This window comes from Crocodylus porosus, unplaced genomic scaffold (genome assembly GCF_001723895.1).
Source record: "Crocodylus porosus isolate Cpor-Errol unplaced genomic scaffold, CroPor_comp1, whole genome shotgun sequence".
NCBI lineage: Eukaryota > Metazoa > Chordata > Crocodylia > Crocodylidae > Crocodylus > Crocodylus porosus.
Genome location: NW_017728886.1, coordinates 269202688 through 269216444, shown reverse-complemented (window position 1 = coordinate 269216444; position 13757 = coordinate 269202688). Strand labels below are relative to the sequence as shown.

The window sequence follows — 13757 nt, the reverse complement described above, 5'->3', positions numbered from 1 at the left end:
GAGTTATTGGCTGTAGGAGGGGTGAGAAACTGGAAACCTGGATATCAGCAGGAAACCAGAAGTTGGAAAGAGAGGGAGATGGAGAAGAGACTGGGGGGATGGCCAGCAGCAGGTCCAACTATAATTTGCAAAGCAATACAGCATGATAAACTGCTCGAGCCATTTTGAGATACTACGAGGACCATGGGTCCCGTGATGACCATGATTTAGCAGCCGTCGCCTCCCTGCTGGGGGGCTGCAAAGAGGACGGAGCTGGGCTGGTCTCAGTGGGGGCAGACGGCAGGACAAGGAGCAATGGGCTCAAGCTGCAGCAAGGGAAGTTGAAGTTAGATATAAAAAAGACCTCTCTTGTGGGGAGGGTAGTAAAACACTGCAATGGGCTACCCAGAGAGGTGGTGGCATCCCCATCCTTGGAGGTTTTGAAGATCTGGGTGGACAAAGCCTTGTCTGGGATAATGCAGTCGGGGTTTGTCCTGCTTAGAGCAGGGGGTTAGAGTAGATGTGACCTCCTGGGGTCCCTTCAACCCTCATTTTCTGTGATTGTATGCTTCCGTCTGTAAGGACAGAGAGGAGAAAGAGAAGGGGAGCAGGAATCAGCTGCAAAAAAGGCTGGAAGCCTGGTGCAAGCCTCACTTTGCAAAGGTGTCAGGGTGGGCTGGGACAGGAGCTGTGCACCAAATGTAGAGCCCCTTATAGAAGTGCTTGAATAACCTACCATTTATTTTTACAGACACTTACAGCTGCTGAAGACCTTTTTTTTTCAAAATGCAAAAATGCAAACAGATCACCAGATATTTCACTGGGTGGACCTATGGGCTGGCTGCTCCCCATTTCCCACATTTTCATATGGGACCTCAATTTTCTTTTTCAAACTTTTCCGTCTGTTGATCATGCTGGACATCTTGAAGAGATTCATTTTCTAAGTTCATGTGGCTTACCAAATAGAAACACCTGGGTTTGCAAAACTGTCTGTTGATAAAGACCCTGAGAAAATAAAGATGTGAGGTCATGGGGAAATCCAGAGGGACAAGAAATGCTTTACAATTGGTCAAAGTTTCAATAGCCTTTTTTTTTTGGCTCGGCATTTTAAGGCTAATTAAACATGAATTCCTCCACTCCTCTGTATCCTTCCCTCCCTGGCTGGATTTATGCTGTCAGGAGAAACTTTTGAAGAAAATTCACCCCCAGCGTCCCTAAGGTACTTTCCAAAATAATGCAAAAAAAAGGGGAAAATATGTCTCAATGACGCTTCCTATTTTACCATTAAAAGCTTTCTGGATATAGGACAGAAGCTAAACTCAACACAAGGCAGAGAGGATCACAAACTCATAGAGAAGTCGGGTTGGAAGGGGTGCCCCCTTGCAGAGGCAGTAGAAGACACTTTCCAGGGAGGAAGGCCATTTTTGTCAATGATGGGACTTCTTGTACCCTCTTCAGAAGCAGTGAAGTCCTGGTTTCTGCTGGAGAGGGGGACTGGGTGGACCCATGTTTGTTCCTCAGAGATGCCTCTAGAGGAAAACTAGCAGGAGACAAACAAGGAGACTTCCTCTGGGGCTCCCGGCAGAGATTACTGCCACACCCGGATGAACACTCATCCACCCAGGATGTGCCACTTCAAGTGACACCCCAAATTATTCCATGACAACCCGAAGCAAATACAGCTCAGGTATAAAACCAGCCGTGCAGGTGGTGAAGACAAAGCAGCGATGAAGCTTCTGCTGGTGACTTTGGTGGCCGCAGCCCTGTGGGCAAAGCCAGGTAAGACGCCGATGCGGATAAGACCAAGCCGGGGAGGCTGGTTGGGCACGGCAGGGATGCAGGGAGGTTTGGCAGCCTTGATAGTGCTGTTTGCAGTGACGGGCGCTGCAATTTGTGGCCTGCTGGATTGCGGACAGTGGCAGGTGCCTTTGCAGTCTGTGGTCTCCGGCTTGTGTGGGAGACAAAAACAGTTCAGACCAAGTTCATCCACTTGGTTTTATCCCACGACGTCCACTGGAAGGGGGTTGTGGGTGGGAGGCGGTGACATTTGATAAACCACTATCCCATGCACCTGGGAAATGAGTTCATTCCCCAGCATGACATCTGCGGGATAAGGAAGAGGATGGAGATGGTGCTAAGCTGGTTTGGATCCAGCAAAGTGCCGAAATGCAGGCTTATGCTTAAGCATGGGAATACACAGATGTAAATATTAAACTGTTTCAAATGGGGTTTGAGCTCAGCTTATCTTTGCTTCTATCCTTGAGTCCAGGGAGTTCAAGGGCAATAATTTAGCTTAAAAGATGAAACAGGCAGTCAGTTATTGGGTCTTGGTTCCCACTTATCCTGGGATAAAGTCATTGATGAAACAGTTATTAGAAACAAGCTCTAAATTTCGTGGGGCGTTAATGTGAGGTCTCTCCACACCCAGAGCCTTTGCCCAAGATGGAAGGAAAAGTTTCTGTCACGATGGAGTTGATTCACGAGGGAATTTAATGATGACCCACGTGCAGGATCCCAGGAATCGGGTCCCACTAAGTGGGCTGGGATTCATCCGTTTGTCCCGATCTCGTCTGGGCTTGACCCCACACCCCCAATCCCATTCGTGTTCGCATACGGCTGAGCAATCCCATGGAAGTCATCAGGACTGCTTACAGGGGCAATGTTGTTCATGGAGAGGCTCATGAGACCTGGGAGACCTCCAGAGAGAAAGGGCCCCTCTTGGATAGGCTTGTCCTTTGTGTCCCATAAGCAAAACTCTGGCTGCTGGTCAATGAGTGCTCAGGACTCATTTAAAGGGACGCGGTTCATAAATCCAAATTGCCTTCAGTGTGTTTACCTGCCATAATAGGTAACACCCAGGCTTACTCTGTGGTCCCCCTTGCTTTCCCTGTGGCAGGTTAGGGATTAGGTCTATGAGGTGTCAGGGTTGAGGGTCGTCTTATGTTGAGTCTAGATTATTGGTTGAATGGGATGGTTTGGATAGGGATGGTCCTGCCTCAGACCTGGGGTTGGACTAGATGTCCTCTGGAGGTCCCTCCCAGCCCCACTTCCCTATGACTCGAACTTGGAGAGGGGAGGACTTGCACCAAAAGAAGAGTCGAACTATGAAGTCCATCCAAGTTATTCACACATAAGTGACAGTCACAGGTTCCCACAGACAGGGTGGAGTCCCCATCCTTGGAGATTTTAAGACATGGCTAGACAAAACCTTGCCTGGGCTGATGTAGTTGGGGCTGGTCCTGCTTTGAGCAGGGGGTTGGACAAGACGGGAGCTCCCAAGGTCCCTTCAACCCTCATTTTCTAGGATTCGGTGATTCTAAGTATGGGAAAGAGTGCTCCCAGGCTGGCAGGCATGGACTATATTGTGAACATAAAATAAAACTCTACCATCATTAGCATTAGCACATTCAACAGAAGAATAACTTAAGAGTCACACATGCAAAAATCAACATATTCCCACACCTCTCACAAACCATATGACTATCTGAGGCACTGGGCATGGTGAGGGCTATAGGTACCCAATGACCCATCAGTGCAAACCCCGCCATCCCCCCTGGTGTGTGATAGGGTATCCCAAGGGAAACCCCTTGTGCCTGCACAAATAAAACAAGCAGATCTCTGCTCCTGTTGCCACCGAGGAAACGTATAGGACAAAACAGGCAGGTCCAACCACCGCATAGCGCAGGTCAGTCACTCACACCCTGGCCTGGTGTGAGTCAAGCGTGCGGTCAAAAGGAATGCATTTGTGTGGACAGGGTGGAAATGGTGATGGCCAACACAGAGTGGAAGCAAACCTGAGGGTTACGGGGCATCCTATCGTTCATGGAGGAAGACAACTTCAAACAGGATAAGAGGACCGATGGAGGATTCATCTGAGTGTATTCAGTCCTTGGGTGAACAGGTTGGAGAGACCTCCTGCTTCCCACCGCCTCGCCCTGAGAGCCGGTTGATGTTTCACAAATGCAAAAACAGATCTGTTTCTGAAAGCAAAGCCTGCTTCGGGAAAGCCCCTGGCCTATGCTTTAGGTGAGGGATGGATGAGCACCTTATTACAGGGCAAAAGGCGCAGACCCAAACCACTGTCTTGGATGTTCCCAACCTGGCCGGGCTGCTTTCTCCAGCAAAGCCCAAAGCTGATGTGTCTGACTTCTGCGCAACACAAAAGTAAGACAGCCCCATTCAGACAAATTTTATTAGGAAAAGCTTCTCCAGAGAGAAATCACACACAAGTCACACGGCAGAAGTCAGACGCAAGCTTTCAGGCACAAACACTGGGGGTGGGAGGTACGTGCTGGCGTGCCGACTGGAGCAGCGGTGACGGATGTCCACCACGGCCAAGGTTCGAGGCATGTTTCAGGCACAGGAGGTGCAGGGAAGGTGGCTCTTGAGATGGCGGTGGGCATGTTGTAGGAAGAGATTGAGAGGAGGTGGGGAATTAGAAAGGGCTTGTGGCAGAGGCAGGACCAAATGATTGCAATGACAGCGCTTTCGACAAGGCTGTGCCTTTGCAGTCTGTGCCTCCATCCGAGACTGGGCAGAAGCATTTTCTCCCTAATGTCTTTACTTCCACCAGGGTCATTTCCACTAAGACCACATGACATATTTAGTAAATTGAGTTTGCTGCATATTAAAGAGGAGGGAGGTTTCCACTGATTTACTGGAAGTGACTTACCATGTAGTGAGTCGCGGGAATCCAGGTGACAATTATCCATTGAAAAATATATAGCAGCTCTCATGCATGGAAAAAATTCCTCAGCAGGACGTGTTGTGTGTTTGCTTCTCTCCTTAGTTTTACTAGAATAGTCCTTTGCTGAATGCAAGCTAGCTCCTCTCCCACCCCGGCTCTTATACCACCTACTAAAGAGGGACAGAGCAGGTGAGCTGGCCATGGGTCTGCTTCTATGGGCTAACCTTAGCAGGGAGTACAGCTTTGAATAAATCACTCTGAGATAATTGTGCCCTGTTTCCACACCTTTAAATTTGTGTCCACATGCTAGGTAGGATGCAAAGCCAAGGTTCAATGTAGGAATGACTAAACCAATGCTAACTCACACTTAGAAAATGAGTTCAACGTCAGGTGTGAATTGTACTGGGTCTACTCAACAGCTGCAAGCCCCTGTGTGCACCCCCTTCTTCGGAGAGGATGTGGGGACCACAGGTGGGTTGGCTCAAAGGAGCAATAACCAGATTCCTCTTTTCATTGCGAGAACCCTCTTTCATGGGACTTTATCCAGTTTGGCCTCTAGCTTGCTAATTTAGGTCATTGAAATGTTGCAAGGTATCATTAAGCAATGCAACACATTACTAATGTATCCCAAGATACAATGTGCGGGTACTTAGCTGTTAATGAGTCTCCTTCAATGAAAGAGGGTGAGTAGCTATGGTGGAACCGGCTCAGGAGTGGAGAGCCTTTATTAAAGTCCCTTCCTGCAGATCCAGGTTCATCCCATCAGGGTTTTACAGCTGAGATCCAGGCGGTTGAGAAAGGAGGTCAGGCCGAAGTCCTGGCTAGCATGTGGGATGAGCAATGAATCGCATTCTTGAGTCGAGAGGTGATATGGATGATTTCAGCTGACCTTTTATTCACAGCCAAATTAATCAATTTTCCCTTCTATGTCTTCTGATGGAAAATGTTGGCTTTGCTCTATTTTTCCACCCCTCTTCCTTTGTCTCTTTCTTGCCCTTCCTTCCTTTCTTGCAAGCGTTCATGATTAGCATACCTAGTTTGCAGATGTTCCTAGAAAGGTCTAAGCCATGTGTTTGTGTTCTTTTGACAGCCGACTCCTTGGTTTGCTATGTATGCGATAATGAGAAGTCCAACTGGAGTTGTTTAAAGCCGCAGTCATGTGCCAAGCACGACGAGTACTGTGTCACAACGCACTCCACTGTGGGGCTCGGTAAGTCTCAGTCACATCTCGGGAAGGTTGTGTTGAGCTCTGAACACTGCCATATACTTGCCCAGGATCTAGAAGGTAGTGAATTATTTGGCACTGTGAGATGACCCAGGTCCCCAGGAGCCCTTCAAACCCATTCTAAATCATGGTCTACATGACCATAAACTAGCCCCGCTGCAAGGATATCTACACAACATCCCTCCAGCTCCTAATCCCTGCTCCAGCATGCAACCTGGGAAGGTACCTGGAGGGGCTGGTGTCCCTTTTGGCCTTGGTCCAGTCTCTGCCAAGGATGCTTCCAATGTACCAACGTGGAACATCTGGGGCTGCTGCAGGATTGTGGCATCATGTGGCCTGATTGTAATCCTGCTATGATGGCTTGCTTGGACCTTAGCGAACAGATCAAGGCACAATGGGTTAAAAGCTGAGTACAACAGCTGCTGAGAAAGGGTCTGGCCCTTGGTAATTGCTTGATAACTCGTGTCATACCACTGTCTCCATAGCAAAAAAAGAGGTCGGAAGTTCTGTGGGGGGTCCTAGGTACTGCTTGTCCACCGTGTTTTTCTCTCCTAATTAAGGCAAGGACAAAGAGCCCCGCGTTAGCAAGTATTGCTCTCCCTTCTGTCCTGAAACAAACCTGAACATCGGCATCGCCTCGTTTTCTGCCTCCTGCTGCAACACCTTCTTGTGCAACTTCAGCGGAGCCAGCAGTGTGAAAACCAGCTACACCGTGATGGCCATGGGCATCCTGGCCAGTCTCCTCTACGTCCTCAGAACTGGGCTGTGAAGGTCCAGAATAAAGGAGATCCCGTGTTAAGGCTTTGACCATCCCATCTCCTCCATGCAAAGGTTTCCAGGGGGTGAATCCACAGCCTCTGCCTGTAGCCTCATCCTCATGGCTACCTTGGCCCTCAGGCCAAAATGAATGTATTCACCCCTATTCACCTACACGTGGTTCCCCCCTTTGCCTTCACTCCGAGTGTCATGTGCTGAACAGAAGCTGGACACAATAAAGATTTATTATTTTGCTTTTGTGTAAGCCTCTGATAGACCTGCCCCAGCCTTTGCCAGGTTGGGAAGCACGGGATGGGGGGTCCGAGTTGGAGGTTATAATAAAACTGAGTTTTTATTAGTGTCACGGGTACTTTTCCCACGTTCCTTTAGCCCCTAAGTCAGACCAGCTGTGGTGGTATCTTGTAAGCACCTCTGAACACAAAACCCAGTGTATTGGACTTGCCTCACATATTTTTTCCTGGCCATTTTGAGGAAGGGTTATAAGTTACTGTATTGTCTTACAAACAATATGAACTTTTTCCCCTCCCAAAATCAACCGCTGGAAATTGGGTGGCATGGTATAAGCAGGCAAGTATGGGTCTAGCAATGTTTGTAGCATATGCTTCTGCCAAGGGAAGCAAAAGTAACCCTGTTTGTGCTTCACAGTGAATATGCTGTTCCCTCACTGCTGCTATTCACGTGCTTACTGCTGTTTACCAGCCCTGAGATGCATGACTAAGTGATGCAACAGTCCATTAAACAGGAATGATCTAGGGTTACTATGCTAGGAACATGGATGATACCTGTGCTCATTAGACAATTACAAATCAAATCACCCTTAAAAAAAAGGGGACGCACATAAATTAGTTAGAAAAAATCAATATCAGCCATTACTATGAGCAGAAAACTCCCAGCATAAGGTGTTTCATGTAGGGACCTGTACATTTAACATTATGGCCAAATGTTGGCATGCATGTCTTCATCTATATCTGTTACTATGTCTGCTTTTACTATTAACAACACAGTGCTCTCGGGAGATGTGTGTGCTCTTTGCTGCTCTGGCACAGACTGCCTCTGTGACCTGGGGCAAGTCACTTATTTCCCTTCATCTCTCTGTGCACCGTCTATAAATGTATCAGGGGTTCAGTGAGGGAAAGCACATTAAGGACGGTTACTGGTTCTTACCAGTATTTCCAAGGGAAGATACTTTTTTTCTTCATTTAACATTTCAAATACAAAATAAGGATCTTATTCAGGGATGTGAATAACTTAGTTTGCAGACTAAGATCACTTATACTATGTGATAAAATATGGTAAAACCATCTCTATGGCTCACAAAAGGCAAGCAACAGCCTGCTGCCCCCAGAAAGAGCTCAGACCCTGCAGTACTCTGGAGGACGGAGGATGCCACAAGCTCCACGTGCAACCTTGGGAAAATCACATCACCTCCCAGTGCCCCAATTTCCCCATCTGTATAATGCGATTAAGGATGGGGGCGGGGGGCAACAATAAGGCCTGAATTGATTTACCATTTTGTGGGCACATCTACACGTGTACATTTACTGCACTGTAACCTAAGTTACTGCACTGTATGGGCATGCCCGTGCTATGCATTAACAATGGTGACTTGTGCCGACTTGGGTGGAAATTTGACACTTGCATTATGCAGGTATCAAAATTACTCCCGATTAGTTACTGCACAGGAACACACATGTAGATGCCTTACTGCACAGTAACACTGTGAGTGTGGACTGACTTGGGACTAACTTTAGTCCCAAGCCAGACCACACACAGCGTTAATTCACTTTAAAGCCTGCACATGTAGACACCGACCTAGTCTCACTAATAGCGCAGTAAGTTATTGTGCAGTAAATTTAATGTGATGTAAATGCATGTGTAGACACACCCTGTGTGACATGATCTAAGCTCCTCGGATGGAAGCTGCTTTTGAGGAAGAACACAGCAATGTGCATGGGAAGAATGGCATTTTCCTGGGCCTGGCGGGGAAGCAGCCAGGAACATTTTGGGATGCCTTGTAAACCACCTGTATCTTCTGGGGCCCAGGGATTCATCCTTTGCAGACTCCAGGCTTTGATGAACATAAAAGGAAACCTCTAGGCCTCATGGCTGTGGAGACAACCTTGAAAACACTCAGCTCATGATCATAATCCAATGCAAGGATGTCTGCCTCAGACTTTTTCTGTTGCCAACTCTAGAATAATTATACCAGTCAAACTCTAATACTATATAGTTTATGGGTGTGACCTTTTACTGGACACTCTTCTCTGGGAACAAGAAGCCTTTCTCAGGTTATTTTGCACCCTTTCCAAGTGACATGAGGTCATCAGGAAACAAGGACACTTACTCCAGGAGGGAAATACCCACCCTTGGAGTTGTATCACCGTGACTATGGCAGCACCATTATATCGGCATATGGTTACTCTTCATGCGGAACAGCTCTGCCAGGAGATGAGACACCCACATTGCACGCTTTCATGTGTATTTGCTGATAGCAGGTGTACCAGGAGACTTGGGAATCTTTGAATCATAGACAACGAGGGTGGGAAGGGACCCCAGGAGGTCACATCTAGTCAAGCCCCTGCTCCGAGCAGGACCAATCCCAACTAAATCATTGCAACCAAAGCTTTGGCCAGCTCTCACACCAGGCATGTTTAATGGTTATTATGCATCCTACCTCATTTCTTAGGGCTTTATTGATTTTTCCCTAACCCAATGGTAGGCCCGACCCGTTCCATTGCTTGGCAAGACCTAGTAGAGGGCACTTGAAGCTGCATAGCTCGTCTCGCCTCCCTGACAATAGAAGTTGGTTCAATAATAGACATCACCTCATCTCACGCACCTTCCTTCTCTGGCGTCCCTATACCATGGCAAAACCAACGATATCAGTTGCTAATTGCAGCGGCTAATAATACACTCGAACCAGGATGTTACCGAGTGGAAAACACGAAGACCTTGGCAACAGCTCTCCCACCCAGGAACAAAGCCTCCAAGACAAAGGCAGAAAGGGACATGGTAAATGAACCAAAACAAGGAAAACACTTACATAAATGAGAGCGAGCCTCCTCATCCCTGACTTCAAAAGGCTTTCTGCATATCCTATATAAGGGCGGGTACATTTTTTCCCCTCTGTGGTTGCTTTATTTGGCCCTTATTAGTTTTGCTTTCTTTGATTTCCACCTCCCTTGGAAATCCTGGACCTCAGCCACAGCCAGAGATGGGAGTTGGGCTGGGCCATGTTGATATTTTGGGGGCACCATGGTTAGGGACAAGTGTTAGGCAACCTCTGAGGCTTGCTTATGAGCTCAGACACCAGACTGATGCCCAGATTTGGAGCCAGAAATAAATTTTCTCCTAGGTCAAACTGGCAGGGACCACTGGGGTAGGCTGACCTTCCCCTCCATTGGGGTGAGGGTCCCCTTCCTAGGATCACGTATTAGCATAACAAATTCCCCACCAGGACAACGATCAGGATGGTGACGGTCTCCTCTCCGCAGCTGTTTCACGGTTGCAGGGTTTAGCATATGGCAGGGTTTAGCTGTTGCAGGGTTTTATTCTTTACCAGAGCATCCTTTGTGGCTGTAGTGCCTGAGAAGGGCTGGAGTGAATAAACTGGGGGATCAATTAGACCAGCGATTCTCAACTAGGGATCCTCCTGTAGCAGGGGATCCTCTTAAGGGTGCCGCACAACATTAGCACTGCTAGGTGTGCAAGCACCTGCTCATCGTTCCCCAGATAAACCCAGGGGTTTCCAATAGGCATCCACGGTGTCAAACCATTCTGATGTGTTGTGGTCCACGTTCTTTGCAACACAAAAACTGCGGTAGTAATTTTCCATAGTTCAGATACAAGTGAAAGGGAAGAGCTGGCATTTTCTGAAGGGACCCTGACTCGGAGGACCTCTGTGCTAGACAAACGGCTGCTTGCAAAACCTCTGGTCCTGCGTGCCAATAAAACAAACCAGCCAAGCACAAAGGGCAGCAGGGAAGAAAACAGCCAAAGCGCAGCTCAAAACTGAAAGCAAAGCATGTGCAGAGCACAAGTGAGAAACCACCGACTACTGCAACCCTTGAGTGAAGGCAGGTGGCCGAGCCACGAGAGGCCTGTGGAAGGAACAGGGAAGACAAAAAAGTGGAAATCAAGGAGCAAGGACTCAGAAGTGAGGAGCAAACAGTCGGAAAGGAGGGACCCAAATTGCAGTCAGAAGCAAGGAGTTGGAGGGTCGGCTTTGGGAAACTAAAAGCCAGGTAGTTAGTCCCTGGCAGGCAAGCCCACTCAGGTCCATCTGTGCCATCTGGGTGCTAGTTACCCTGCCTAGATCCTGCCACTTGGGCTTTGCTTGGTTGCAAGATCATCCTCAACATTGCCTGTGCCCATTATGTAAGAGATTTCCTGTCCCCTGTGGCGGGATGCCGGGCTAGCGGCTCCGGCACCGCTTAGGGGAGCCGCGGGCTTTGCGGAGCCGTGCGAGCGCGCGGCTTGTGGGGCGGGATCGAGGTAGCTTTATAGCCGCCCTCGAGGTTCGCCGAGTTGGCACAAGTAGACGGCTTAGAGTAAGTAGTTAGTGTCTCTTAATCTATGGGGTGTCCGCTGGTTCACGAGGTTTCAGAGCCAGCCCTTGCTCTCCAACATGGAGCTGGTCCGAAGCTCGGTGCGGCTGCCGGCTCCGTAGTCCCAGAACTGGTCCACGGCTCATGAGTGGGATATACAGTACAAAACTGTAACGCGGTGAATCGTTGTCAGTTGTCGGATTTTCGAGGCCTTTGTCCTCGCCGGGGTACGCCCAGGCGGGGCGGCTAGGAACCGGTCTGCGGGGTGATCGGGCCCACAGAGTTTTCCGGTCATTGTCTCTGCTGCTTCCTGCTTTTTTGCCTCTCTTATTGAAGTTTGTTGGACTGCCTCTATGGCACTAACTACGATATAAGCTAAGCATACAGAGATAGGATAATTTCTTTTACATAATGGTTACTAGGCAGATTCTCTACATAAGTTTCGTTTCTGTAAAACTGACACTTTTTAGATAAGAAGTAAAATTTTACAGAGTACAGGTGTGTGGCCTAGTGCCAGCAGAGCATAGTACCAGGCACTTGTTTAGACTAACAGTAAAAATTGCAAGGCAGCAAAAAGCGGTACCAGGCGCTTGCTTTGGTTCATAGCAAAGGCCTCAAGGTTACATAAATGTGAGAGTTACACAGAAAAGAAAAGAAATATAATATAAAATTGAAATAATATAAAACAGTTACATGCTTAATAATATAGAACAGTTACACCCCCCACCCTTGACGGGCAAGGAAGGGCTCCCAGCCATAGCCAGTTGCCTCCCTGAGCAACTGTCACGTGGAAACTACCTCCAAAATGGTACCCAGCCAGCTTGGTGATGGGGGGAGGCGTTCAGTGCAAGCTGGGAAAGATGCAACAGTGAGGCGGACCAAGCCAAACGCCACACAAATCCCCGGTGTGGTCTCCTGGCTGTGCGAGGGCAAGGGGCTGGTGTGTAAAATACCACCCGCGCCATATCTCAGAGGCAGCTATGCTTGGACATGAGCCTTTGCTCTCAGCCCGAGTCAAGAATGCAACGTCCTTGCACTAGGATCTCCCGAGGAGGTCACGGCGGTGGGAGCTGCTCTGTGGTTCTGGGCACCACCCCAGCCCCTCCGCCATCCCTGCCCTGTGGAGCCCAGCCACTGGTTCAATGCTGGGATCTGGGGCATCACTGCTTCTGGGGGAAAGAGAAGCTGTTCTCCAAGCTCATAGCTTGGTGCAGCCAGAGCGACATAGATGAAAGGGCGGAGGGGCCTGGTTCCTCTTGTGCTTTTCCTTCTCCGGCCATTCCTGCCCCTTCCTGCTTGTTCACCCTTGACATACCTACCCCCAAGCTGTCACCGTCTCATCGTTCGGTGAGCATCACAAGGCAAGAGAACTTGGTACCGCAGTACCTGAGTATCTTGGTACCTCTGAGTTGTTCTTGACTCTCCCTGCCCAGCCAGGATGGAGAATCCCAGCTGGGTGCATGGCAGAGTTCAAGGCCTCATGGAGAGCCCCAGGCAGCTGTTGGCACATCTGTATTTTTGATCGAGTAACTAAAACCTTTGCAGGTCCAACTCCTAGGATGCCCAGGCCCCATGGTCTGAGCCGGCCTGGAGCAGAGCACTGCGATAAGCAAACACGTTACCCCAGGCAGGACTAAGAGCAACAGGGATAAATGAATAGTAATTGCTCGGAGGGTCTGCATCATCTACAGCAGACAAATAAAACCAAGACATTTGGGATGACTGCAAGCCAAGAGCAGTGTCCACTGGAGAGCACGACTAGCAGCTGAGGCTGTGTGATGGGACACACCTGCTCTCAAGCCTGGTTGCTTAACCCTTGCCTCTGAGTTGCATAATTGAACTAGTGAGAAAGCAGCAATTACTCTTCCAGAGTCACGCATTAGCACTGTTTACTAGTGTGTACTCTACAGAATGACAACACTGCTCATTACTCTGCATGGCTTTGGTTTTGGGGGCCCAGCTCCTGGATCAAGTCCGCCTTTGCTTTGGAGGGCCCCCATGCAACTGCATTTCCCTGCACTCATCATACTATATCTGCAGAGACTAAAGAGACCACTATAGCCTGCTGCTCTCACAGCTGTTGCCTCTCAGTCCTGAGCTCCCGGGACTGGCACTCCACCTCTGATAAGCAATCACCAAAATGGAAAAGTACAGGGGAAGGCAGCAGAGATGACTGCAAGGTTAGCAATGAAGAGAGGAGCATGCGTTTGGGAGCTGAAAAGGTTTTAGGATACATTTCTGAGCCAATAGTGTGCTCTTGTTGCAGAAGGCCAACAACACTGAGCTGAATGAACAGGGTTGAAGGAATATTTGCAAATCAAGGGAAGCGATTCTTCCACTCGGTGAGGCCTCCCCTAGAGTCCTGTGTCCAGTCTTCTTGAAGTCCACACCTTAAGGATGTGGACAATGTGGAAAGAGTCCAGCACAGAGCAACAAAAATGATGATAGGCCTGGGAGGTGAGACTGTTGAGGAAAGCGTTCGGGTTATTCAGTTTGCAGAAAACTAAATAGACCCATTTAAGAAGACTGGGGGTGGGTGGGA

At 48.8% G+C, this 13757-nt stretch overlaps 1 protein-coding gene across 1 annotated transcript; it reads left to right on the top strand.

The window, feature by feature from the left end:
• Positions 1-1656: 1656 nt before the first annotated feature.
• Positions 1657-6912, top strand: LOC109322491 (lymphocyte antigen 6E-like). Its single transcript, XM_019553545.1, has 3 exons — positions 1657-1758; positions 5757-5876; positions 6452-6912. The coding sequence occupies exons 1-3, from the start codon at positions 1707-1709 to the stop codon at positions 6658-6660; spliced, it is 381 nt and encodes a 126-aa protein (XP_019409090.1). The 5' UTR covers positions 1657-1706; the 3' UTR covers positions 6661-6912.
• Positions 6913-13757: the final 6845 nt, after the last annotated feature.

Bases quoted from the DNA above. Each gene is read 5' to 3' on its own strand.
- LOC109322491 (XM_019553545.1), top strand. From the start codon at position 1,707: ATGAAGCTTCTGCTGGTGACTTTGGTGGCCGCAGCCCTGTGGGCAAAG. The intron at 1,759-5,756 runs GTAAGACGCCGA...TTCTTTTGACAG, and splicing joins AGCCCTGTGGGCAAAGCCAG to CCGACTCCTTGGTTTGCTAT. The intron at 5,877-6,451 runs GTAAGTCTCAGT...CTCCTAATTAAG, and splicing joins GCACTCCACTGTGGGGCTCG to GCAAGGACAAAGAGCCCCGC.